This window comes from Tinamus guttatus, unplaced genomic scaffold (genome assembly GCF_059628265.1).
Source record: "Tinamus guttatus ecotype Peru unplaced genomic scaffold, ASM5962826v1 Tinamus_guttatus_pri_ptg000356l, whole genome shotgun sequence".
In the NCBI taxonomy this organism is placed as follows: Eukaryota; Metazoa; Chordata; class Aves; order Tinamiformes; family Tinamidae; genus Tinamus; species Tinamus guttatus.
The window spans coordinates 2,180,034-2,207,772 of NW_028288890.1; the positions used below are offsets into that span (position 1 = coordinate 2,180,034).

Genomic DNA, 27,739 nt, shown 5'->3' on the forward strand with positions numbered 1-27,739 from the left:
CTGGATTCCGCATCCCATAGTAGTTGACTACACCAAGGAATCTGATGCTACATTTTGCTGCTCATTCTGGGCCTATCTTTTATAACTTTCCTTACCCATGAGTGACAAGAGCATTTATACAATATTTGTCCTTTGCATGGAATTGCAATATTTATATGGATTTTCCTATTAAACCAGATCATAGGAATAAGAAATTCTTGCAAGACAGGCTTAAATTATTTAAACCATAAAGCACTATGACAAATACAGCTAGAAACACTGCATACGAAGTTACACAATTAAGAGAATATTTAAATTTGTTCCTGCTTAAAGAGAAATAAACTCCTCGAATTGCACCTCCTACTAACGTAGGGAAAAATGTGTGTTCAGAATACTTGGGTCATTCAGATTCTTATTTCTAGGCACCAAAGGATGCTAAAAGTTACACACAGCAAAGCAACAATTCAGCTATCACAGGTAATTTCCACATCAGAATGACTTCTAATTCTTGGCTCAGATTCTTCTGCTTTCTGTAACGGCGTTAAATGACATAAAAACACGCTACCAGCAATTAAATACCATCCCTGGCAGCCAAACATGCTTTAGAGCACACATGAGGCTGGCTTGTAGAGTCACCACGATCTAGCTCGACCTTACGGAAACACTGCTCAGAACTGTCACCTTTTAAGCAGACATTTTTTTTTTTTTTTAATACAGTGGTGGATTTTGAGTACAAGCACACCATTGCCCTCCCTCCCCGCCCCCTTTTTTTTTTTTTTTTTTTAATTTACTCCCTTTGGTTATCAGTAAAATACTCTTACTAAAACAAATGACATACTGCTCAGAAACTCTCCATCTGCACGATGTCAGCAGCTGCATTTACTTTTTTGGTTGCTTGGTTGGCTGTTTTTTGTTCTCCCGCTCTTTTTTTTTTCCCCCCTTCTTTTTAATTACAAAGCCAACTCACCTTCTATTAATTTAAACAACCACATCAAATATTTTCATCTCCACGCTGAGGACAATTCTTCCTGTTCAATAAATTACTTAATACTTACTCCCCTTGCCACGTGATTTTCCAACTTGCCTTGCAAATTTCCAAGAGGGATGTTAAGTACAAAAACTTTCTAAATCCTACAGTCTAGAATTCTGCTACTTTCATTTTCATTAGCCACAATTTTAGTTAATTCTTTGGCATATTACTCTTTCTCCTGCTCCTCCTCCTCCTGCAGCTAATCCACTGATGTTGATATAATCCCAAAATGCCACCAGTCAAATCAGTTTGCCCTGCTGTCTTAAATGCTGCAGAAAAACCCTACAGCCACCTAGATGATATTACAATGCTAGGGTGATGGCTCAAGGGCAGCCACCTTGCTGCTCATTTAGAGAACAAAATGCAAGTCCCATTAGCAGTTTTCGCACCAGTTTATCAGACTTGCTCTCAGTATCCCTGAAGAACCAGCAGCTTTCCCACCTTTGGCGGTATCAAAGGTTAGTGTTTGCTTTTGATTACTTTAAACATAGGAATGATAAGCCCCAGTTTTAACAAAATTCTGAAAAATCTGTAAAATCTCATCCAAGTCTGAATACCTGTAATAAAAAGCATTTCTTCCAAGAACAAAGAAGCCAATCTGGTATTTGGTGCCAATTTATTTGGAACCAAAGAGCACCTTAGAGTTCAAATAAATATTTTCATTAGCCAGTGAAACAAATCTCTATAAAGACGCAAGCATTAGTTCTATGATTTTCATTAGATTCATTTTGCAACAATGTGGAAAACGACCAAAAAACTGAAGTGAGGTAAGCAGAGATTATGGAAAAAGATAAGAGACATCCTCCTCTTCCCGCTCAGCCCTCCAACCATACGTGAAGTCTTGCACACACACACACTTCCCCTCCTCGAGTTTTCCGTATCGTAACAGTGAGGAGAATTGCATTTCAGCAAATGGAATTACAAGACCACAAGGAGCAACAACAATAAAAAAATAGACTAGAAGGCAAAAATCTTGAGCCTGGTATTGCCTGTATCTGCCACGTGAAATGGAGCTTTTCTGTTTCTCTCAAGTCACTACGGACGTTTGGACAGAGCCAAGTGTAAAGTAAAACTCCTCTGATGGAGCCTTAAACACTCTCAGCATATACAAACCCCTGTATAAATCGGCAAAAGCTTCTGATAATTCTGCGCTGACAAATATATATATAAATAATTCAAAATTGCAAGCTGCCCCTTGTTACATATTTTGTAAAGAGATAGTGCTTTATAAAAGAACCAGACAGCATAACTGGTTGTTGTGGTTGCCTCCAAAGCAGCCCTGCACATTCCAGGAGGAGCGCTCCAGAAATTGTGCTGATTTTAAAGCATAGTTTCACAGAAAAACAATAAATTTGTAAGAGTAAACTCCTCAGAAAGTAACACAATTGATCTGGGGATTTTTCCTTGCTCTTCACAGAGGACAGAAAAAGTGGAATTTGCATATTATCTCTGTCTGCAAATTTAATTATCAAGTCAGGAAAAGATATTTCTGCTCGCAGCCCCTGCTAACCAGCTCCAGTATCGAGTGCACAAACACACCCAGAAACACAGCCCCAGTTTGAAAACTTCTGCTTTCAAACCCAGCTGCTTGCCCATGGAAAGGACTTTGCAGAGCACTGAGAGCAGCAGAGCTCGGGCAGACACACTCCTCCTCATAGACACCATGCAGCAGTTTGAAGAGACTTCTCCAATGAATTTTGAAGAATTAGAGAGTCTCGTAAGTATTAAGGAAAACTTCAAGCCAAAGAGGATCCACTTAAGTATTTCTTTTAGGGAGGAGAATCCATCCAGTTTTAAATCATCCCATTTTACCCACACACACCCCAACTAGAAATTCAAGCAGTCTACACCAAATGGACGACCTTACTCGCTAAGACAAATGACGCTCTAAACTTAACCACTAGCTAAAAATACAGGAACTCCTCTCAAAATACACACCAGGCATGTCTGCAGAACCCTGCCCTCCACCCTAATCCTGCCTCTCCTCCCACAGGACTGAAAAATTGATGCAGCTTTTAGAGGTTCTGAGTCTCACCAACTTCATTAGAACCACAAACGTTTTTAAAATCTCTGTTAAAAATAAAATCAAGTAATTAATTTCTGAGTCTGTATTTTCTTTAGTAACAAATGCTTCCACTGAAACCTGGATGAACGCAAAAGATGACTAAACCCCTCAAAAATTAAGAGCTTAAGAGCATGGAGGCCATGATTTTACTGTGTTTACATTAAAGGCTGAATCACCAGGATTCAAAGATGACGGAGATTATGGAAGAACCCATTATTTACCATCACCTAGCAAATATCAACTAACAAAACCAAGCCTCTTGCCATCAACAGCGAACCAGCCCTTGGTTGGAAACATCATTCTAGGTCATTGTTAGAACATGTAGCAAGATGTTAACATATGGAGACACTTATTCCTGTATTACAAAACACAGAACTTACCTTTTATAAAACATTTTATGTAAGTTTATCAGTTGGTAGAAGATATCTGTAGCAACAAAATCTGAGCATGCAGCGAGATGAGCAGTAAGAACAGACATGAAGGGTTAGCGAGTCCATCCACTAGCACGGGAGGGTTCATGAACAGCTGGGGCAGACATGCAACAACTAGATCAGTTCTACGGTTTGGTTTTTTTTAAAGGAAACAAAAATAGAAGGCAGAGGAAGACAAGAAAATTGTTTCAGAGAGCTGCTTCAGGAACAGCAAAGCGCGAAACCAAAGACATAGAGAGTTTGGCAGGGCAACGTGACCAGGTGGTAGAACATGCAAAGAAGCAGACGTAGGAGCAGCAAAGGACCTCAAGGGGGAAAACTGTTTTCTAGCAAATAAAGAGACTGCAAAGAAAACAGCTCTGATTTTCCCCAGGACAATTGACAGGTGAAACTGTGCCCTGGAGAGAGTGAGCTCAAAATGAGTATGTGGTCCCCATGAAGATGAAAGATTTTCAGAAGAACGGTTGACTTTTATGGGAACAAATGGCTAGTACAAAAATCGAAACCGACCCCAACACCATTACTCATTTCCACTGGAGGAAAGAATATTTTCCTTAGTTAAGGAGGAGGAAAAAAAAAAAAAAAAAGGACACTGAAGTTATTCTTCTCCTTTTTCCTGAATAAAGGAAAGGCTACCTCTTGTTCTACTGGAGTATTAATAGAAAAGAGATAAGCACTAAAGTGACTTGCAGTGTGAGTGGATAAGCAGAGGACACCTTTAAAAGGCTGCGCAGAGTACGAACATGATGAACAAGTAATGAAAAAGAAACAGCTAATTTCTACAAAACAGGCAGTACTTCCAACCAGCACATTCTTCCTTCAGCTCCTCGGTATGGTTCAAATCACACAAGCATCAGATTATTCAGTACTTGTTTCAAAAGAATCATTAATCTTAATAACTAGCACTTTTTCTGTATTATGGAAACACAGAGCGGCAAGATGCTTCAAAATAAGGCAGCTGGAATGGAAAAAAAAATGGGTGGCAGAACAGGCCAGGTACCTGTTGAACTTGATGCCAATCCAATTAGCCTGTTTTGGCTCAAAAACAGATGATCATTTCTCAGCGGCTGTAGCAACGCGTGGCATTTGCAGCTACGTAACGTGGAGAAGGCGACGGATGATTGCGAAGGTGCCCGAGAAGCCTCTCCCCTGCTTAACGCTAATCGATTGACAGGCACTAATGCAGCGATAGCGTCCGTGTCGGTGCAGCACAAACACGTCGTTATACAAGACACCAAACTTTTCTGGATCAAAGAAGAGGCGAGCACAGGAGGCCTGCGCTAAGCTGCTTCTCTGCATTTTGTAAATGTCTTTTTGTGGTCAAGTCGAGGGTAAAAGCTCCACCATGTGGGAGAAGTTTATCACTAGCCCAGGTGAACGCTGCCTTTGCCAGTGATGGATCCACAAAGCGTCACCTTGCGGGTCCTACACAACGGCCCAACTGCTCAAAAAACCTACTCAAAACCACTCAGCTCGCCCAAAGGTCTCGGGACGCCAAAGCTACGAGCACCCGCTGCAGCTTTCAGCTTAAAGCACCTTATTGCAGCAATATATACAATATATAGCCACATATCATTAATACCTGGCAAGCGTCAAAATGAGGTAGCTGAGAACGCTTCCCAAGCTTTTGTTTGGTGAAAGAGTAACTTTTTCCAGGGCCATGAATAATACTTCATGCTGCATGACTGAAAACGGTGAATAATCACCAAAAAAAAGGAACCGTTCCACGTTACAGCAAAGGGACAGACTGCCAAAACAAACATATTATGGCTGCAAAGGAAAGTAATGTGTCTGTAATTTTAAACTCTGTCCACTTTAGTAGTTCAACAAGTTTTTATCTCACCCAAACAACTGAAGCAATAACATACAGCAAGTAAACTGCATGATCCAGTGTGGGAGCAAGAGACGGCTCAAACAAAATGAGAGCCATGGAATTTCATGATATATCTACCTGCAAAGCCCGGTGCAATTAATGCTGAAGAAGCGACGCGCTCATCCTAAGCAGATTTTCAAGCCTGTTTTAATAGGAGCACTACCAGGTCATTTCTTTGCCCAAGTGGTCACGCCGGTTGGCAGCGAGCCATTTTAAGAAAGAGGAAAAGAAAGATAATGTTGATTGAAGGAAAATATCAGGCAAGGCTGACAAAGTTGCAGGACTGCATTTGCCCCAGAGTGGACTTTAAAGGAAAACAACCAGGGAAAATATCTTCCTTTTAGAATTTTTTAAATTCTTAAAAAAGCAAGAGCCTGATCAGCATCGAAGGCCTGGGACTTTGCAGGAGCTTTCTGCAGCCCCTGTTCACCTCGTGGATCCAGCACACACCGGGTGAAGGCAGGGAGGAGCGCTAGGTGAGGACTGGCGTTTCGAGCCCTGCTTTCCAGCACGCTCCTGCCCGCTGCCCTGATGCAGACGATTCCCAGCTAACGTGAGCACAACGGTGGCCACTTTCCTACCACGCGACTTCACTCTAAGCAGAGCAGCACGGGGCAGGACACCCAGGAGAGCCCCGGCCACCAGCTGGGAGCCCACACACGCTGGCCTGAGCACGGCTGGGCACCCACAACGTGCCAGGGCCTGGGAACAACCAGCTGCTCTGCAGCAGGCTCTGCTGAGATGCCCAGCTACGGACAACAGCCCCGGCAAGCTCTGCCAAGCTGCCCCTAGAGCTGCATTCACACTGCTAAGGAGGTTGATTCGCAGGTATTCACCCTCAGCACGCTGGGTGGGAAGGCAGAGGGAGGCAGGAGTGGATAAAAATCAGCCTCTGTCATCGCTACCGAGAATCTACTTCTGTACCCGTTTAGCCCGTTGGCACTAGCCAACCGTATCTCCATGAATCTGGATTTATGCTAGTCCTGTCACTCATCATTCCCTGTCAGTCACTACCAAACCAGCTCTCTGGGAAACATCCCAACTGAGCTCTATCCTAACTAGGGAAGGATGAAGCTACACTTTAAGAGTTATCTTCTTTTCAGTGAGGTTGATGTACAACTGAACCTACGATCAGAAAGGCTGTTCAAGTAAACATTGTATACGAGCAGTGTTTCCCCACCCCACCTCCCAAAAGGCAAGCTATCTTTACAAAACTAGCTCAAACATTTAAATACCCATAAATTAACACTAGTTTTATCAAGCAAATTGATCCTGACCTATCTGTTAAAAAACAGGTCTACTTTCCATCTCAAATCACCTCAGCTGATTCCACCAGGACCAATATTAATATTGATAATAATATTATCAGGACCAATAACATTATTCACTTGGACTGGTCTCCAAAGCCACTTTAGGTAACTGCATCTACTTAGGATATGGATGATTTCATTTTTAAGGGACAAATGATCCTTTGACTACGGCTTTTTAAAAATACAAGCTCAATTTTAATTCACATTTTTCTCTGTGCTCCACAGCTCCAGTGAGCTCATTTTCAAGTCATGAATGTCTAAGTGCACTCACTGTAGAGCAGTTTTCCACAACACCCCACCTATCTGTGATGCTTTTATTTGTCTAACAAGGAACAATTACTTATAAATTTACTCTAGCTACTTCTACAAACAGAGATAGTCAACGTTTTTTTTCTTGTTAGAAAGGAGGAACTCAGCATGCAACATCCAATACTCTAAAGAAACCATTAGATTGGATCAGTGCCCAACGAGAGACTTGTGCTTCCTTCTTCTAGGGCCAGAATGAGCGTTGGCAGTGATGGATTTGGTTGTCAGGACTGTCTTGAGGATATTCCTTGGAGCTTTCCTATCTTCTGAGTGAATACTTTGGTAAAATCCAAACTTCATAGGGAAAAAAAAAAAAAGACGGAGAATGTCCACACATGCCATTAACTGAAGCATTTTTTTTTAATAAAAACTTGTAAAACATCAACTATTTATACACGCAGAAACTAAGTGAATGTTTCAATAAAATGCTGCGGCCTCCATGCAAATGGAGAGGATTCCGAGAAAGCCAGCACTACTTCATGCTCGTCTCAGGAATCACTATTCTGCCAGTATCTGCAGCAGCAGAGAAGTGAATTCCAGAGACCTGCAGCATATTGAAGTCACCAGCACTCCTAAAGCAGTGAAATATTCCTTACAGGTTTGACATCTAAATACTGACTCACACTGATCATGCTTAACTGGTCAAGGGTCTGATGAGCCCAGAACAAGGCAGTATATTCATTATTGGACATTTCAACGGTCCATAAACAAATGGGTTCAAAAACACCAAGTATTAGGGCTTATTTTATTTACTCATTCAACAGCTCTGAACCATACCCTTTGCTATTGTTCAAACTGCTTAATCTGTCCCAGCATTTACAATTAAGTTGAAAAAAAACACTAGTGCTTTTAGCTTTTCTTAAATTAACACTAATTGCATTGTTAAGCACTTTACAACCTTACAGAGGAAGCTGAGTAAATCACCGCTCAAAGGTAAGTCTGTACAACGACCTCCCAACCCCACGCACAGAACGGAAAGGCTGATACTGCCCAAATGCAGAGTGAGGATCTCTCCTGTGTGATTGGATCATGCACGAACTGAAGCAGAGGCTACTTCACCGTTGGCCCACGCGAGGAACCGTGCCAACACGAGCTACTGCAATGTCAATATACTGCAGCACGGAGAAGAGCGGAGAGCACTGAGGTTACCCTGCCGCGCTTCTATTTACGCCCTGTCCTGCTAGCAGGCAACTGATGTCAGATGTCTGTGTACAACAGAAACAAATTCACAACCTAGAAATTTCTCCTGGCAAAAGATCAACAGGCTGTAATGAGTACGGAAAACAAACTATCCAGCCTCAGCCAGACCCCCCTAATGCGGCTCCTTGGTCTATTAAACTAGGTTAAAACACTGCTTCAGCTGCAAATATGTCATTAACAGCTTCAGAAATAATTTCAAGAAAGTCAGTGACCACAATTTTCTGATTTTTAGACCTACAAACTTATTTTATGGGGTCTGCTTTCTACATCCTGTATAAGTGAAGAATATATACAGGTTTGGGGGTCAAATGGCTTGACATAAATGTGCCTTTTTAAAAAGCACACCTACACCAATATACAGCATAGGCAAACTCGTACAAAACAGTTGCATTTCACTCAAATTCTTATGGCGACACTGAAGTTGAACCAAATATGGTTCAGAATGACTTAAGAATAACCATATACTAAGAAATATTTGCTATACCATGAAGGAACAATGGAATGAAATCTAAAAAAAACAAGTTTCAAACCATCTGTACATAAAAGTCTTGCTTCTTATATTCTTAGATGAGCTATAGCAAGGCACTGGCACCAGAGCCAAGTCTGGCAGCAGAGACTGTTTGGCCTGCCACCAACGGGGATGAGCCACCATGCCTTTTAGAATAAATTCTGCAGCAAACACCAAAAGGGTTGATCAACACAGACTAACACAGCTACAACAAGCCAACTAGTTAAAAAAAAAAAATAGTATTTGCCATCCCACAGCATTTGACTTTGTACTTGTATGAGCATCTCTGCGCTTAAAAATTAAAAAGAAAATAATAATTAAAAAAATAGCAAATTCAGGAGTTCGCAGCCATATTCCAGCACATCCAAATTCTGCAGCGAGAGGTGGCAGGAGCAAACGGCCCCGCAAACTGAGTCCCGGGAACATTTTCCGAGGCACCAGAAGGCTCTTTGCAGCTCCGCCGCCGCGGCGCGAGGTGAGACCCGGCGTCCTCCTCCCAAGGACCTCGCAGGCCAACAGCACCAACCACCCGCGCGCACCTCCTCTGCCCTCCCAAACTCCATCATCCTCCAGGACCCTGCTTCTCCTGGGAAATTCCAGCGACCTTTTGAAGTCTAGCCTAAATTTCAAAGGCAGAAATACCAAAATATCCTTGAGGATAAAGGTGCTGATGTAAAGAACATTGACTAACTCCAGTAATTTTATTTTCATATTTTAAAAGGGCCCCAAAATAACTATTCACCACCTTTTCTTCAACTTGAGATTTTGAGAACACCACACCTACCAAAATGTCTAATTCTCTTAGCACTAAGTTTTGCATGGGCGGAACTCTGTAGCAAAAAGCGACGATAAATAACACCTCCTCAGTCCTGCAATCTCGAGAAACAGTTTACAGGAATTAATATACTAATTTGATTTGCAATGTTAAACTAGAATTTCCCAACCCTTCCAAAATCTTGCATGTTTTGCTAACATGTAAATAGCTGATAGAAGCTGCCTGGAAGAATTCAAGGCCCAGGTAATACATGAAATTCAACAGTCTTTGGTTAACTGCTTTTTCCTGCACTACCATGAGAGTGAGCAACTCTGGTATGGTTCCTGCATGCAGAATTACCCAATGGTACTTCCTACCAAGATCAGATATATCAATAACTCACCCATCCCATCCTACAGAGTTTCACAGGACTCTCCACTTCAGTAGGAAGTGCCAGATCAGCCCTAAATTGAAGGTACAAACCTACAACGGCTTTTTTTTTTTTCAATATTCACACAACACTTAGCTGCTAAATCAGCAACCTTAAACAGCATTTTTTCACCTTTGTACAGTTTACACATAAACAGTGCTAACTGATAAAAAGAAATGCTGTCTAGAAGTTCAAGAACTTGTCTGAGCATCCTATTCTCAACTGCGCTATTAAGCTACCACGCAAAGAAATGGGCCCCAACGTATCTCCTGCCAAAGAAGCAGCCAGAAAATAAGTTCTGTTTAACTTACACGTATACTTAATGAAGACAAGAGAAATGTCTGAAATCTCCAACTAAAGGTACCAAAAAACAGCAGAATAATCTCCTCTCCCCAAAAAAGCCATACTTGCACTTTAAACTGTGTGTATAGTTTAACTCTCTTAGGAATCCTATTATGAGAAACTTATATTTTATGAGTCTACCAGAAAGGATGGTTACCAGAAGCATAATCACAGCTAGCAATAAAGGCTGAGATGGAGTATATTTCTAAACAATTATAGCAGGTGTTTTAAAGGCATAAAGCTAAAGAGTTATACATCCATTTAGAGATGAAAAAGTAAAAGGCCACCAAAAGAGTCCAACCCCCACGGCAGAAGAACACACTGTTCCTCTTTCACTACAGACCAGATCAACTACAGGACCAACCCCACAATGAATTTTAGTCCATCAAAAGAATATAATATTAAGCAATGAGCTACCGTGATCATTAAAAATGAATGCAGAGCCTTCAAAGGAGGATGTAGCATACACAGACATGCTACAAAAATTTGGCCGTGGTGGATATGCATTAAACTGCTGTTTCTTGTCATTTCGCACAGGCTCGCATGTGATACCTCAGGTTACATAAAGATATTAGAAAGATGCATCTCTAATACTGAGGAGGGAGCAGCTGCGCCAGCGCGCCGGGGCTGACGGGCCCCGCTCAGGAGCCACGAGCATCTGCACGGGAGACCTTCCCGGGGCACCCAGCCGGTGCCCTGCCGGGTAGCGCGGGTCTCTGCAGAACCACCGCCGGCCACCGAAACAGCCCATGCCAAGAGACAACACCAACTCTAAATATGACTACCAGCTATTCCGCACAGGCCGGGCGCCTCCTGCCAAGCCCTCCTTCGTGTTCTCTCTCACACAGACAAAGGCCTCAAAGCCATGGGACATCTGCCAGGGAAACAAATGAAGTTAAAAAACCAGAAGAACACGAACATGTACTAACCTAAACTTGCGTGTTCTTTCCTCCCAATTCCTCCCCCAGCGCCTCCCCCCTACAAAGGGCACGTCTCGCCTTACTGCGCTCTTTTCCTTCTCCCAACCAGCCTTAACTCTTGGACCAAGGTTTTAAAGTTTCCCTGCCTTTGAAAAAGTAATGTTCTTCCCTTATATGTGTTGCCAGATCTGGGCCACACCCTGCCCTCTCCCAAAATCTTGGTTGTTTGTCTCCTATTGCACATAATCAATTATGGCGCTTTCAGGGTTGTATTTTGCATGGTGGGAGCTGATCCAGGAAAGAGATTGTGCCTGTGTGAGCTTGTGTGTTTACACAAACACACATGCACACATACATACACACACGCCAAGCTTTATAAAATTGCTTTGTCTCCATAGAACTCAAGGGGATTTTCCTCAAACTGATTTTTTTCCCGCTTGTAAGCATATGATACTTGATATAAAAAGGTAGTTGAAATTTTTCCACTTACCAGATCATCCTAATCACTCAGAATAGGAACGGGGAAAACACAGTAGACATTTAAGACCTTTCTCAGTCTATCACCACAAGAGCAGAGTATCAATCATAAGCAATAACCACTGAGAAATGCACAAAACCACTCAGCATATATCTTCATTTCCATTCCTATTCCACTCCCTGCTCTTATTCCCGGATTCGGTGTCAGACAGCAACTCTGATGTTTGACAAAAAAGGGATACGGCAGATTGCCCACCAGCCGCATCATGCGCTGCCAAGTGAGAAATACAAGCTTGGAAACAGGCTCGAAATTCCAGCCAGGACAGCAAGGCTCGAAGCATCGCACAAGTGACATAACTGCGCGTGGTGGGAGAGGCTGCAGGGGACAGGAGAAGTTATTGCACGAAACAGCTCTGGAGGGCACGCAAAGGAGCTGCTCTCGGTACCAGGCAAGACAACTTAATCATTTAGAACTACCAAGAAATAACTGTAGGTTTTTGCTTTCCAATTTTTCATTCTTCACCAAGTCTAACTGTAAAATCCCCCTAATTAGGTGAAGCTGAGTTTTCCATTGCATTTTCTCTTTCCTCCATATGCTCTAGACCTAAAGAAGAAAAACTAGGTTCTGTCAAATGCCACCACCACCTGTTTGCAGAGCATTCAATGGAGCAAGGATCACCCTGCATCTAGCTCTCAACTTAGGGCTCTTGCAACATCTAGAAAGTTTACATGCTATAAAACACAAGAATCATCTTGTTAATTTGTTCAGTAGCTAGCACAACACAGCGTGAATACATGTAGACAAATACTCAGTTTCCCTTCAGACAGTGTTTAGAAGACAGACATCAGCATAGCTGTTAACACTTTCCTTCAGAAAATATGTTTCGCCTGCCAGCAAACAAACAACAAAATAATGTGTCATATCTGCAAAGCAAGGGAGAGAAATTATAAGGAATTAGCTTTAAAACACCCTAATCCGATGCCTGGGATCGCCCACAACACAGAGCTCGTGTTTCAGCCCTGTGCCCACAGCCTTTCACATCCTTCTGTTCCTTCTCAAGACCTACCTAGACGTCTGCATTAAAGAGAAGCTCTCTCCCATTCTGCTCTTCAGGGATAACCAAGGAAACCCATGTGTTTGCAGCCCAGCTTGCAGTGGGGAACCTGGTGGCAAACGCGATGGTTTACAGCAGGCAGGCGACAAGAGTCCTCCCGGCTCCAAAGCGCTGGAACGGCGAGACGGACACGAGCTGGGAAAGGAGGCTGGGAAGGTGGAGTGCAGGCAGGCTGCCTGCTTGGGAACCACCTCAGAGGCCAAAAAGAGCACCACTAAGGGCAACTTACCAATAATTTTAAGTACAAGCTGGTTGAAAAGAAAATCTGAAGCAAAATTCAGGTATCTTTTTGTTTAACTTTCCACAGCAACTGCTGATAGACTTTCAAATTTCAAATGCAGGAGCACAGAAAGCAACTTCAACTCGCACACACTACAGGGGTGTATTGTGGGGTGAGACATGCAAGACTTTGCACACATTTTTAGTAACTTCCATAAATTGTACTTCCAATTAAGACTTAAATTTGGAGACTAAACACCTCTTTATTTGAGGGCAGGGAGGCTTAAATCTTTTTATTAATGCATAACTATATCATCTGATATTCTTGCTATGACCAACCTATAAAACCTGTCAGCCTCACTCAGTTTACACAGGGCTCTAATTATGTTTAACTAGAATCTGAATGATCTAATTACTTAACATCTTAGAGCACAAACTACTGAGGACATCTGGTTGAGCAACTGGCAAAGGAGCCGGAGAAATAAAATGCCTGCTCTGTGCCCTGTCCAGACCCCTTGGAAACAGCTCTCCCACCGCAGCCCGACTCATTTTCCATCCCACCTGAAATCGCTGCCTACTGCAAACAGCCACGCAAGGACAAATCATCCACCGGCTCAGACAGACTTGGCAGGGAAAGAAAAATTCTCCCCATATCACGGGTAGGCTGAGAGGACTCTGAAGAAGTTTTTTGTTTTGCTTTGTGTTGCATTGGATGAAAACCCAACTGCTTCTTTTTACAGAGCTTCTTGTCCTGTGATTCTTAAGATTTTGGGAAGCTGAAGATCACCACTGAGAGCGGTGCCAGCCCGAGCGCGCCGCGCCGTCCTGACGGCAGCCGGCCCGTGCAGGCTGCAAACGTTTCCAACCGTCACGGGAGCTGAAGGGAGCAGATTTTAGGAAAGAACGGCGGAAACTCCGTCGGGGCGCTGTGAAGTCATTCATATTGACAGCACTAAGGTTAAGCTGGAAATAACCAGACACATGAGCTGAAGGATCTCTTCTGGACAAAAAGCGCTCGCTAAAATGGTTTCCGTAATGTCAGTCCTGGTTGGACTCGCGGCCGGGCCTGGCCCCCTGCCAGGGCGGTATCGTATCGTGCTACCTGAGGACTGTTCAAAGACAAGGGTGCCTGAAACACAGGAAACTGCTATCGTGACCCACATTGTGCAGACGCGTTCCCACTTTGATCTCCTTTCCTTGAAACCACAACGTACTGTACCCAACCGATTAACCTGACACGGTCAGAGAAGAAATAAAACCTGAAAGTTAAAAACCCAGTTAAGGCTGCCGTTTTCTGCCTCTACTTCTGCTTAACGAACAGATGGAAACCAGCAATAACCATCTGTGTAAAACAGCAATAACTGCAGAGCACAAAAATTTCACAAAAATACACTAACAAGGTCAGTTAAGTGTTTCTTTAATTGTCTCTTGCCCACGACCTTTTTCAAAGGCTTCAGAGGAAGAATAAAACCAAACCAACTTGCGACAGATCCCTTGGCACCTTCCACAGTTCAATTTTGGATCCTGGGAAAACTTCTGTTTGGGAGACAAAGTTCTGCCTTCACGGATGGTCCTCAGCATCATAGGGATCTGCTCCTCTCTTCTCCTGGTGACCTGGCCCATAGTTAATATCCAGCTGCTGCTTTCCAGAGCAGAATCAATTATCCCTGATCAAGCAGGAAAACCGACCCACTACTGCACATACAACACAGCAAGTGTTTGAGGCCCCTTTAAGAGCAAAGCCACTCTGCCAATAATCCTATATTTTTATATTCCTTGCAGCCGAAAGAATCCAATTAAAACATTACAGTGACCTTCTGGCAGAGCACTAAGCACTGTCACATCGAGGAGAAAGTATCAGAAGATGCCATAAGTGGGGGGTTCTGCGCAAAAGAAAACGATCTTGTTGCAGTCGCCGAGCTAGGTAAGGATGGCCTAATTCAAGAGAAAGATCTGAGAGGTTTTTATTAGGCCTCCATGCTGGTGTAACTGACAGTTAAACAAACAAAGCATCAGCCCTTAAGTCAGCGTTTAGAAAGTAAATTTATAATGAAGAGCTGACAATCAGGGAGCCCTGTGCAGGGGCTGCTGCCAAGCGGCAGCATGCTCAAAACCCGCGCGAGGAGCAGCGTTTCCTACCACTGAAATTACCTTCACAACCGCTTGCTGAAATTATTACAGCAAATAAATAGGGCGTAAAAACACAGTGATGTATGGCTGCCTTTTGCCACGACATATCGAGGCAAATAACATAAAGAGCAGTGAATGCCCTAAAACAATAGCAGTAGGTGGTTTTTCTGAACCAGCCATGCCTGCTATGCTACCCGCTGCCATTCAATCTATCTGTACGGAAACTAAGTTCACTTAAAAGATGAAAAACAAGCTTAATACTGATCACCTTCGGCTATCAGGAGCCTCCATATTTGCCTACTGGTCCAACCCTGCGGTGCCCAACATCTCCCTGCCATCCCCTTACACCCGGAAAGGTCCTGGAGAGCATCAGAAGTTGCAAACCCACAAGACTTAAGACGCAACAACCTTTGGTACAGGAGCCAAATACAGAGAGCACCCGGCGCGGCAGCACCGACCGACAGCGCAGAGGCGCTCCGGGCTCCGGACAACTTTTAAGCCTCTGTAGGGAGATTATCTTTAAAAAACAGCCCCTGCAGTAGCTTTGGGGCCTCAGTTTCTCAGATTCTGAGTGCAATCTCAACTACCAAGTCCTTTTTCTTAATCCTATCTAAAGCAGGTTTTCACAGTTCCAATTTTAGACTTCAAGGCCTATTTACAGGATGGAAAATCCCAGATAGTGACATTAATCAACTTTTACTTAGCATGGTATAAGACACGGCACATTAAAGAACTAACTCCTCTCAGGATATGACAGACCATCTCAGATGCTAACGGACTCTAATTTCTTATCTGAAACCCACTGATCACAGCAGAGCATGTGTGAAGTTGTAATCGTTTGTGCTGTATTGAATATAGCACAAAAAAAGTAAGTTTATGGCACGCAGTACAGAGAGAAACAAGTATCAGAAGACACACAGCAGAATAATGTAGCTTTTCAAGACAACTTTTCAATCAGGGGATCATCAGCCCTCACCTACACACACACACACACACATATATATATATATATATATATATATACACACACACACACAAATAAATGAAACCAGGTCTTCTTGGGGAACAGGTCTTCTTGAAAAAAAAAAAAGATAAAAGAGCAATGGTTTATACAAAAAAATCAAGGCCCTGGCTTTCTAAGAGCATTTCAGTTGATTCCATTTCTGCTGTAAAACAGTTGGGGCTACAACCCCAGTCTTGCTGGGCCCGAGGACTTCCGTGGCACACGCAGCACCCCTGGCCCGGGATGGAGATTTGGCCTGGCAAAGCTCAGCTTTGTTACTAGGACACGCTCGGGCTGCCCGCAGACTCCGCTCTCCCTCCTCATTCTCCTCCTGAGCAGCTATAAGAGAACCCAGCCTAGAGGTTATGCCTACAAAGCAGCAAGTACTTACAGAGGGGAAAGAAAAAAAGATTTTGCTGAGTATAACAGCAGTAAATTGGGGTATAAAGTGTATTTGCTTGAGAAAAGGATTAGGGTGTTGTGAACAGCAACAGGTAGATGAGCTGAAGACACAATATTAACAAGCTGTCCTTTTCCAATACCCTAAGAATTTTGATAGCAAGACTCCCTGCAAAGGAAAACATGCAGAAACCTACAAGCAAAAGAAAGGCAGCCCTCCCGAAAGGGACACGACAGAGCTGGGAGCCAGGGGAGAGCAGAAATCAGAGTACTCAGGACATTTTTAAAAACACATCAAACACTTCTTGTGCTCCCATAAAAGAAATCAAGGTTACAATTGTGTAAGCAACTCTGTACAGACGTCTCCCCACAGAAAATCAATCACAAGACTACTGGCTCTTTGTTTTAAATGTTTAATATTATCCCATCTCCACAATTAATATTAGAAAAGCAACTATGCTCATACCAGACATACCAAACCAAAGTTATTTGAGTGCTATCAACATTAACATGCACAAAAAGTTGCAATACAAAAATAGATGTGCAGTTTGCTGACAAAATTAACATTATCATATTTCAGATCACAAAGGGTACATTTTATTTATATCTGAAAATGAAATGAACATCTCTGCTAATATGATACCAAATTTACTTTGCCATGCACATGTATTAAAAAGCATAAATACCCAATAAAAATAAAGCGAAAAATAATTACAGACAAAACACATTACAAGTTTAAATTTTATTGAGCTCCTCCAATGACATTTCACATATTTTGCATCAACTAAGCAAGAGGCAGCAGGAAGTTACTTGCAAACATGAGGTAAAGAGTGAGTAGTCCGTGTATACAGCTGTGAATCACAGGGAAAGGCTCCGGAAATTTGTCCCTATTCCCAGCTCCACCATTGATCCATGCTAAAGGACAAGTGATTCCCAACAGTTAGAGGACTAAGACTTTGCACATGCTAAAAATTAAGCACCTGGGCCAATGCTGCCCTGAACTGGGGGCTCTGCATGGCACTGACAGGGATGGGGCTCATTTGCCGCTGGGCATCCTGTGAGCCCCGCTGGAAGCGCCGCACCAAGCACGGACCTTCCCCAGCGCGAGTGCCCAGGGAGCCAGCGCGTGACCAACACTTCTGAGGGCACAAGCAGGCATCTAAATCACAACCCGTGCCTGCACACCGCCCGAAGCCGGCGGTATCAATACTCCGACTGCAGGAGCCGCACGGTTTGGATGAGGAATGAAAGGGAGAGGCTCGAGCCACCACATCACGTGCGCCCGGGGACCAGGTCGCTCTGCGCGCGCCCCTCTTGCCGGCCAGGGGGTCACACGCTGCGTCTCGCCGTCACCGCAGCCACCAGAGAGCAGCTCGGCTAAAACCCTCCCGACTCCTGGAGAGCCTCGTGCAACAAGAGCGCGACGGCCCGGCGGCGTTTGCGAAACGGGGATCTGCTTCCGATTGCTGCCTGCAGTTAGCCAAGGATTGCAGTTCGACGTGACGCAACCACAAACTGCTGAACGGTAAGTTCAACATTTATTTCACTGCATGCTTATAATGTAAAATTTAAGCAGCCTTTAATACACTAAAGATTAAAAAAAAAAAATCAGAAGAGACATTTGATCAGTTGCATGTCTTGCCTTCCAACACTCCTCCAAAAAGCACACAGGGATGTTTTAAAAGAAGAACCACTAGAACCACTTGTGGGAAACATTTTCTCCCAGTCATTTGGTACCAATCATCAACAATACTCCAGGGACACCCAACTGCTCAGGTTCCCCCTGCCCCCCACATTCATTTCTACTGCTTCCAACAAGCCTGAAAAATACAGAGAGCAGTAGAACATCCTGTCATCCTCATTGAAAAAGAAAACCAACAGAGGCACAGAAAGATGTAACAATAACCGATTCTTTTTTTTATCCGCAACACGGAATTAAGTAGCAGCAATAAAGAGTAGCAAGTCCTAATCTTGTATCTCAAAGGGCTTCACAAAGACGGGGCAGGAGCGTTATCATGTTCTGCAGATGGAGAGCTACAGGAGCTGTGCCGGCGACGTGGCCTGCGGGCCCCACGCACACAGCCCCGGACAGACACACGGAACAGCCCACGCCGCGGGAATCCCAGTGTTTCCCAGGCATTCCTACGAGCAACCATCCAGCAGCCCCCATCTGAACCAACTGCAGGCCTGGTGTGTTAGGAGCAGCCCCTGCCAAGCATCACTGCCAAAGCAAGGGTAGAGATTTGGGGTGACTTGATGCACCCAAAATCTCCCCCTTTAAACACACCCGTGTATTTAAAGCACACTTCGGTAAGACAAATCCTTTTGTTTTTCTTAAAATAACGTAACAGTAACACCATGAAATACCAAGTATCTAACAGAAGCATCAAAGAATGCAGAAGGAATCAGACTCAACTCCTCAATGCTCTATTACTTTTCACTATGTGCAGCACTACATTTTAGTTTTGCAGTGTAGTTTCCCTAAAAATAAGCCAGGATATTCTCATGCAAAAGAAGAGGCCTTTCTGCCCCTAAGATACACTTAGTACAAGTCTCCATTTATCAAGAAAGAAGTAAAAAATTATTAAAGCACTTTTTGATTTCTTTCTAAGTAAGGGCAATGAGAACATTTCTACCATACACAGTGCCTGAAAAGACAACTCCGCGATTAAAAGATTATTTGACTTGAACACGAGCGTGAAACCTACTTGTCCCGGGACAGCACTAGAGCTGTCAGCACGCTCCACAAAGCCAGGCCGTCACCCTGGTATCTGGCGCAGGGATCTTCCCAGGCCGTTCCCACAGGAACGGCTCCGTGGTGAACCTCAGGCTATCCTTTTATAACGGCCGGGAGCGCAGGTGAGCTGATTGCAGTGCTGCAACCGTGCGTGTCTAGGGAGACCCTCCATGCTCCCCAGCCGCACTGCCCAATATTTATATAATGTCCGAAATGGGCTCTTTCTCCTCCCAACAATGCTGTAAGAAGAAGTTTCATTTCCAAGTCCTAGGGCTTATGCTTGCTCCTTAACTCCTTCCTTTCTTCACCACTTCCCTCTAATCCATCGAGCTCTCGGGCAGCGACATTCCCCCTCCCATGCGCTGTCTTGGTTTATTTCTGGTTCCCTGCAACGTTGTGCTGCTCAGTTTGTCACAGACAAGCCCCAGACTGAGGCCTGAGCAAGGAAAGAGCTCTAACATAAGCACATTAGCACCGGCAGCGATGGAGGTTCCCGCACACATACAGAAATCTCACCATAAAGTGGCATCAAAGCAGCACAGGAGCCTCCAGCCTCCCTAGCTCAAGAGAGGCCTTCCCATTTTAGCAGGAATTACAACACAACTGGTCTCACCTGCACAGCTGCTCGCACTCCAGGCCAGGGCACATCTGACTGCCAGCCAAATGCATCTGACCACTCAATTCAGGCAAGTGAAGGGTAAGTCTTCCCTGCAACATCAGTCCAGCCATTTACCAGGACTTTGGCCCCAATTTTTGCATCGTTCACAAACAGGAACCTTGTGCTGGCATTTTCAGATGCTACTGAATTGCTTTATTCTTTGGGAGAGGTTTTCAAAAGCTAAGACACAAGGAGGAGGCTCTGCTCTGGTCCGTAAGCTCATCTGGAAAAGCCTCCGCAGCAGCTATGGCCTGTACCGCTACGTGCCTTAAAAAGCTCAGAGCCAGACCCACAAAGATACGTGGGAATTTAAAGCATCTAAATAAAGGAGCTGAAATATCTGTGTGAATCTGCTGCTGAGCTTTTTGATGTAAGGGCAGTCTTTATCTGTGTTTTTCCAGCGCAGATCGCTCAGGATCCATAAACCTGATCAGGAAGCAGACAAGTCCCAAGCCAACTCTCCTCCCTCCACCTCTTAAAATGAAAGTGCAACTCAGCTCTCACAAGAAACTTCCTTATTACCCCACATGTAGACTAAATTATTCCAAGGCAAGGAAGCCAGTAAACAGCCAGGAAGGCAAACAGCTATTAGAAAATATTACTCTAGAAGACTTGAGCTTCAAAACTATGTCTGCTGTAACACATCAGCACAGAAACTTCAGGTTCTTGCCTGGTTTTAACACCTTCATACCAAGAAACAAATGTATTCATGCTGAAATATTTACTCCAATAAACGAGAGAATTGACCAAGCTATAGCACAGTGCGAACTGCTGGGGTTTGCTACAGTCAAACATGACTCAGGGAACAGTTGGGGATTCAGTACAGATTCTTTGCTGCCTACTCCTCGCTAAGCAATGCAAGTATTAGCTGACAACAGGGAAGACCTCTGTTGCAGGCAGCAATCTGCATCCAACATTTGTACCCTTTGTGTTTAGTCTTTTATAAAAAATAACTCTGTTAACATTCACTTATTTACTTGGATTTCTATGTGATTTGCAACCCAAACACTGCAATATATTTTTTTCTAATATAATTGATTGCAGAAACAACTGATATATTTGCATTGTCAAACCAGAGAAAACAGAAGCTAGTGAAGAACAAAACGAGTAAGATTTATCTCATCCTTACCAATTAACAAATCCCATAAATTAAAGTTGTGAGGTCTCATCATTTTCTCTCATCTTTGCTGGTAAGTTCAGCACTACACCTGACACATGAGCATCCTGCACGCATCTCCTGTGCCCTAGACTTCCCGTGTTCTGCAAACTGCTCCCTTCCAGCTTTCCCCCACACAGGTCCAGGTCTTCTTCCCATACTCCTGTAGCTGGGCAGGAACAGTTAACACTATAGCCTGAACCCAGAAAATGCCGTATTTTCAATCTGAAGCATGTGGGACACAGCCCAGCACTAGATAAGTAAGCAGCAAGATATAAAGAAGACACACAGGAGAATCCTGAATACCCTGGCCAGGATATCCTATCCTGCTTGTATAAAAAGAATCCCGAGTCCATGAGTATTGCCAGCATAATGTCTTTAAAAAAAAGTAAGAAACATGCATATATGTATCTGTTCTTTATCCTGCAAATAAACTACCTTTATTTTCAGCTTTACTGAGATCATACTGAAACTTGGGATTAAGCATTTTTCTACATCCACTTTTTGCATTACAAATTAGCTAGCAAATAAAGAATAACTGTTCACTGGAATTTCGGATTGCATATAATTTGTTTCTATAACAAATGCTTTATCCATTACTTATTTGGTATTGTTATATACAGCCAAGCAGTGCAATCTAGTTCAGAAAAATCCCAACTGTTACCATATTCTGAGTCCTCATTACTGCATTTTTCAATAGATTAACCACAAACTTGGCCTAAGAGCAGACTAATGAAAACATACACCACTTCTGCCATGCTTCACATGGACAGTATTTCATCGGAGAAGAAAGGGGTTTTACACAATCCTTTCCGTGGTGCAGGATCGCAGGCAGCCTCCGCAGGCCGAGCGGCGCGGGCGGCAGCGCAGCCCCAGCCGGCCCTCCAGCGCCTGCCCCACGGCCTGCCCGGGAGCCCTTCTGGCCTCCAGGAGCAGGAAGGCCTGGGCTTTTGGGGACACCGTGACGGCCACCAGAGCAGGCGAGCAGCGGCACCCCGATGTTCAGGTATGTGCACCCCTTGAACCTCCCTGTACTGCATCTCCTGCAGAACTGCTGAGCTGCCTCCACTCTGCATCCCCATCAGGCATGGGGGGGAGCAGAAATCTATCTGCAGTAGCTGAAGGCTCTTCTCTTGACGTCCAGATGACGACCACAACTAACGATACCGTTTCTGTCCTCCGAGTACACAACGCTTCCAGCTCTACAGCGACTTGTATGGATAAACGAAAGTAACACTAAGATTGGGATCTCTTAATTCCATTTTTGATGAAGCACGTTAACTCCTTCGCTAAAAGCGAGTCAGCCTGTGTTCTGGTACAATCAGATCCAGCTAAAAGGATGCCAAGAATTCCACCTGTTTCTAATTAAATAGTAGAATAGCTTCAGTATTTAAATGCTACTCATTACTACTTAGTTTTTTCCAGACTTTGTTACAAATTTTGTAATGTTATAAGATCAGTGATTTACCTTAAACAATTAGTTGCAGCATACAAAGAACTAATGCACTCCATCCTTACTTTAATCATATACGACGCAATACTGGGTTGAGACTTTTAAAAAAATAGAAGAAAGAAAGAAAGAAAAAAGGCACAAGCAAGATTCAGCTTTAGATTTTAACTCCCTCGTTTGACTGCACCAAGTTACATAGCTCGGTTCTACAGTTAGTAACTGCATTTGTTTTCGTGTATGTGTGCCTGTCCTAAAAAGCTACGGTGACATTTTGAGATTCGCGTTCATTGTCACAACGCTTCAACACATAGTTCATTTAGTTTTCAGAGAGCATTAACTTTTTCCATTCATCCTGCAAACTCAACGGAGAGCTGAGATCCAAGCTAGACCTAAACATACAACACTAGTCAGAAAGATACAGCAGGACCACCTATGTCCTGTGTAATATATATATTCATAACTACCAGCAGCACCTTGAGCAGGAGTGTGGGCTGTACCCGCGGGAATGTGTTATCCCGTTCACCAGCCAAGGTTTTTTACGGAGAAGATGACAGCGAACAAGTGACACCAAAAACTACAGCCTTGAACCAGGACCACGCAACTCCAGGTTACCTGCGTGCCACGTTATGTCTAGCCAAGTCTGATCCCACGAGCGTTTCCCAAGGAGAGACGCGGTTATTTCTCCTTGGGACAACCGCGTTTCTGCGGCAATTTAAATCACACGTCCTGTCACGACTGCCAGGGCTTCCGAGGGTCCGTCCTCTCTATGACTCACTCGCTAGCAGTTATCCAACACAGGTCCTCCCTCAGCCATGTGGCAAGCGGGTGCAGAAGTGATGTCATGCTATTTTCAGCATTTTTTAGGAAACAAAGCTATAAGAAAGTTACCTAGAAAAATGGGCTAAATATTCAGCTGCCTGCGCTTAAGATGCAGGCTCAAGTGCAGAGCCCTGTTTGCTACCTGTAGGAAACTGTGATTATCGCATCTCATAGCCCATGCCTAAGAAGAGCTTTCGGTTCTTTAATTCAAGTTTCGAGTTATTTAATTCCTGTCCCCAACTTTTGAAATCTTTCTCCCTATAAACAAGAAGTTATCTAGTGAAAGAAAATAAATAATTAAAAGACTCAGACCCTAAAGTGTCCTTGGCTCTGTTTTTAATTAATATCAATACAACCTTGAGAAACTTGCTGCTTAACGTTACGAGGCAGGTCAAAGCTCATCAACGGCTAAATGTCTTCTTCGAACAGACCCTAGAAGAGGAAGTTAGAACAGACAGCATGCGTGTCGTTCTGCTGCCAGAAACACGGGACTGAACAGTCCCATTCTCAGCTTCTTACAACTTTTAAGCACAAAAACAACAGCTTTGAAACCAGCTAGATGCAGAGTTACAGGAGTTCTGCTTGACAGGGCACAGGTGGAACTATGTTAAACATAAATCCCTGAGCTTTTTCCCTGGAAAATGGTAACAAACGTGCACGCAAAAACAACTTTCTGTGCGTGTGCAATGAGAGCCTCCAACTGCATTAGCACAAACGAATGATGGGAGGCCGGCGGTGCCACGGACAACCCCGCAACGCTGAACTTCATACTCGCCACTGACAGTTTTTATAGCATATTGCTTCATCTGCAAGTGGGAGTAAATATTACACTACCTCTTCGTGCAGACGGGTGGATTAAAAAAAAATAAATAAAAAGCTAGTTTGAAACAAATTAACCACGCGCAGAGACGGAAGGTGATCTCTGCACCTCACCGGGGACGGCGCACGCACAAAGTTCCTTGCACGCGGATGCGGAGGCTCCATCGGCCAAACGGCGACCGGCCGCAACACACGGAAGGACCCGCGGGTCCCCAACGCAGGGCACGAGCGCGGGGACCGCGCGCCGCAGGGACGAAGCCACCGGCTCCCTCGGTGCCACACGGGCTCTGCCGACACCGAGGTGGAGGTGTGCATGGCGATACTCCACAACAGGTTTTACAGTATGCACCGGAATTAAATTATTATAAAAGTGAGCTATTTTTTACTAAAAACAGAACGGAGCAATCTATCAAAATGCCATTTGGCTGCGTTCATTACGTTTTAGAATTTAATTTACAAGACGGATACTTTAGAGTAATATGTTTTAATCAATAAGCGTTTCTGAGGGCTTTATTTTTACAGGGAATATTTAGACTTTCTCCACGTCGAGCGCAACACCGTGGAAGTGACGTTAGGAGTGTTTATTTTCCTACGCGCAATAAGCACAAAAACGCACACACGGAGGCAAAAATAAAAAAAGCACCCCCCAAACACACAATTAGAGATGTCAGACCCTGCTTAAACACATCTTAATTTAATCCGTTTTATTTTATACAACCCTACATCTGGATCTCATTCCCCCCGTATTCCTGTCGGTATTCCGGGTCACTATTAAGAATCCTTTCAAGTTCGGAAAGTTCAGCCAAGTCTACCTTAATCCAAAAGCTTTAAAAGAAACAATAAAACGCTCGAGAAAAGAGGAAGGGGGAGGCGGGGGGAGCCCACGGCAGCAAACGCTACTCGAGCGCGCGGCGGCTGCTGCACCTGAGCGCGGCGGGTCCCGCGTGGGGGCCGCTCCGCTCCGCGCTGCCCGGGCGCCGGTTGACAACCTCCCCCCGCGCCGCCTCCCGCGCGCACCGGCCTCGCCGCGGGCTCCGCAGCGACTTTCTCCGGCGGCGGCGGCGCCGCTGCCCGCGCTGCACCCACCACCCCCCCGGGCGCCCGGCAGACGCCGCCGGGGCAGCGTCGCGGCGGGGCCCCCTGCCCGCCGGGGGGACCGGGGGGGCCGGCGCGGAGCGGCGCCCGTGTCGCCGGCACCACAGCGCCCCCAGCCCCCGCGCGCCGCGGCTCCCCGCGCCCCCGCGCACAAAGTCCCAGCACTCGGGAAACTTTCCGCGGCTCCCGGTGAGCGGCGGCGGCGGCGCCGGGGGGGGGAAGCGGCGGCGGGCGGGGAGGCGAGGGCAGGGAGCGGCCGCCGCCGCCGCTGCCCCGCACGGCCCGCGCCGCCGCGGGGGAAGGGGAAGCGGCAGCGAGCGCAGCCCGGGACGGAGCCGGCGAAGCGGCGGCAGCCCCGGCAGCGGCTCCGGCGCCATCTTGGGCTGATCGATGAATTGAACAAAGAGGATCAATTTCCGATGCGGCCGGTGATCGGCGGCGGGCGCGGGGCGCCGCGGCCGCGCCGCGCGGGGGGCTCCCTCCAGGCCGGCAGCGGCAGGAGGAGGAGGGGGGAGGCCGGGCCCCGGGGAAGGCGGAGAAGGGGAGGGGGGGAAGGGGGGGTCCGTCGGCGCGGCGCGGCCGGTGCGGCGAGCGCGGGAGCCTGACCTGCAGCTGCTGTAAATCAAAGCGCTTCCAATATTGAAACATCGATCCCACATTGGCCGCCATCTTGAGACATATTGAGACAGAGTGAGCGGCTGATAGAGAGCGAGGGGCTGGAGTTCAGGAGCCGCGAGGGAGGGGGAGGAGGGGCGGGGGGGGCAGGGGGAGGGAGGGAGGCAGCGGGGAGGGAGCGAGGGAGGGAAGGAGGGAGGCGGGCGGGGAGCGCGCAAATCCCGGCCTGGAGCGCGCGCCCGCTGCGGAGCGGAGCCCCGCGCGCGCCCGGCGGGGGGGGGTGGCGGGAGGGGGCGCCGCGCGCGCTCCCGCCGCGGGTGTGTGAGGAGAGGCGCGGGCAGCCATGGCGGCGCTGCCGGGGGGGCGCCGCGCCGCTCGCGGGCCCCCGGCGCCGGCGGGGCGGGGGCCTAAAATTAGACAAGTTCAGGGGAAACAACAGTGAAAAAATAAAATAAAGCAGGCAAAAAGTGCGTTCAAGGCAGCCTGATTCTTGCGTCCAGGGCGGCGCGGATGTGTCTTTAAAAGGGATTTATGTAAATGCAGCCCAGGCCTTGTGCGTGGGGCGACTGAGCGGGATGGGTGCGCTGGGATGCAGAGCGGCAGCCACAGGGACGCACGGGTGCCCAGCACAGTGGTGGTCCCAACAGCGCGAGCGTTCCCCTTCCCAGGAAGTAGAGCCTCCAACCACGCTTGTCCCTTAACCAAACATACACACTCCCTAAATACGTTATCCAAGAAAACACTGTAAAAACAGTTCTTATTTCCTTGCTGGGAAACAAGCACTGTGCAGCCTGTACCTGTTCCCAATGGAACCACGAAGGTGCACTGTGTTTTCCCAAATGCTGCTGCTTTCGCTGTTGTGCACCCCACCTCTAAAAGGAAAATGTATCCCACATCCTGAGGGACAGCAGGGTCCCTCAGACCGCGTTTGAAGCGCTCTGAAGGCAGACGGTTAGTGTTTGGGAACAGCTCCCTGCCTTCGCAAATGGCAATGGCTGCGGAGCGCTGCCCAGCACGCGCTGTCCTTCCCCTCTCAGGGAAGCACCCCTATTCCAGCCTCCATCTCCCAGCTCTTTTTGCCGAGGCGGCTCCTCGTGGAGACACTCATTGCAGTTTTTACATTAATGGTCCCAGTAGCCAGCAGCCCAGCAAGCCCCCTGGGTGGCCGCTTGGCGCGGTGGCGTTGGGCTGTGGAGACGCCAGGCCCGGCTGGCGAGGCGGGCGGCCGCGGGAGGCGAAACGGCCGCCGCGGCAGCGCGGTGGGAGCTGCGTCGCCGCCAGGGCCGCGCGCGGGGGCCGCCTGCCCCCCGGGAGGCCGCGGGCTCCTCCGCGCCAGCCTCCACACTGTGACTAACGACGTAACCGGTTTGGGAGCTCTAAAATAAGGGTTTAATCCTGGAAAGCATCATTTCACATTCCAGTGATCTAATCAAAATCCTTTTCTCTAATCTCTCCACGGTCCCCCCTTTCTAGATGAAAGAGGCCGGAGTTGCTGCCTTCGCCCTCGTGCCGCCGTCTCCCGGCTCTACCAGTCTGTTCTGTGTCCAGGCAACTGCAAAGAGACGTTTCAAAGACTCCTGCCGTGCCACGGAGACGTTTCTCTTGTTAGTTTGGACTGCAGGTGTGGAAGCCTCAAGCATGAAGTATCACGGGGCTGCCTTGGGTCCAGTCCTCATACAATAAATCACACGGCGATGCTCCGCTTTGAACATACATGCACACACACACACACACAAAGGCAAAGAAAAAAAGCATCTGACCTGAATCATTTTCTGGAAACACATCTGGTTAAAATCCCAAGTTTTCAATTGAGCAATATTTTAAAATACATTTGGTAGGTATTAAATTACAGTGTTATATCTGGTAATATTTATGATACTAATGTGTTAAGCAGAGGTT

At 46.0% G+C, this 27,739-nt stretch overlaps 1 protein-coding gene and 1 long non-coding RNA gene across 7 annotated transcripts in view; one reads left to right on the plus strand and one right to left on the minus strand.

Moving 5' to 3' along the window:
* CUX1 (cut like homeobox 1) overlaps nucleotides 1–25,968 on the minus strand; it is a 236,915-nt gene extending 210,947 nt beyond the window's left edge. For all 6 annotated transcript variants that reach the window (XM_088530092.1, XM_088530090.1, XM_088530089.1 and 3 more), the window contains exon 1: nucleotides 25,832–25,968. In XM_088530092.1, coding sequence (XP_088386218.1) covers nucleotides 25,832–25,894 — 63 coding nt within the window. In that variant the 5' untranslated portion in view covers nucleotides 25,895–25,968. The remainder of the gene's footprint in view (nucleotides 1–25,831) is intronic.
* On the plus strand, nucleotides 25,785–27,405 carry LOC148593666 (uncharacterized). The gene is made up of 2 exons (XR_015913660.1): nucleotides 25,785–25,915; nucleotides 27,314–27,405. It is a non-coding gene; the product is annotated as an uncharacterized LOC148593666 (long non-coding RNA).
* Nucleotides 27,406–27,739: the final 334 nt, after the last annotated feature.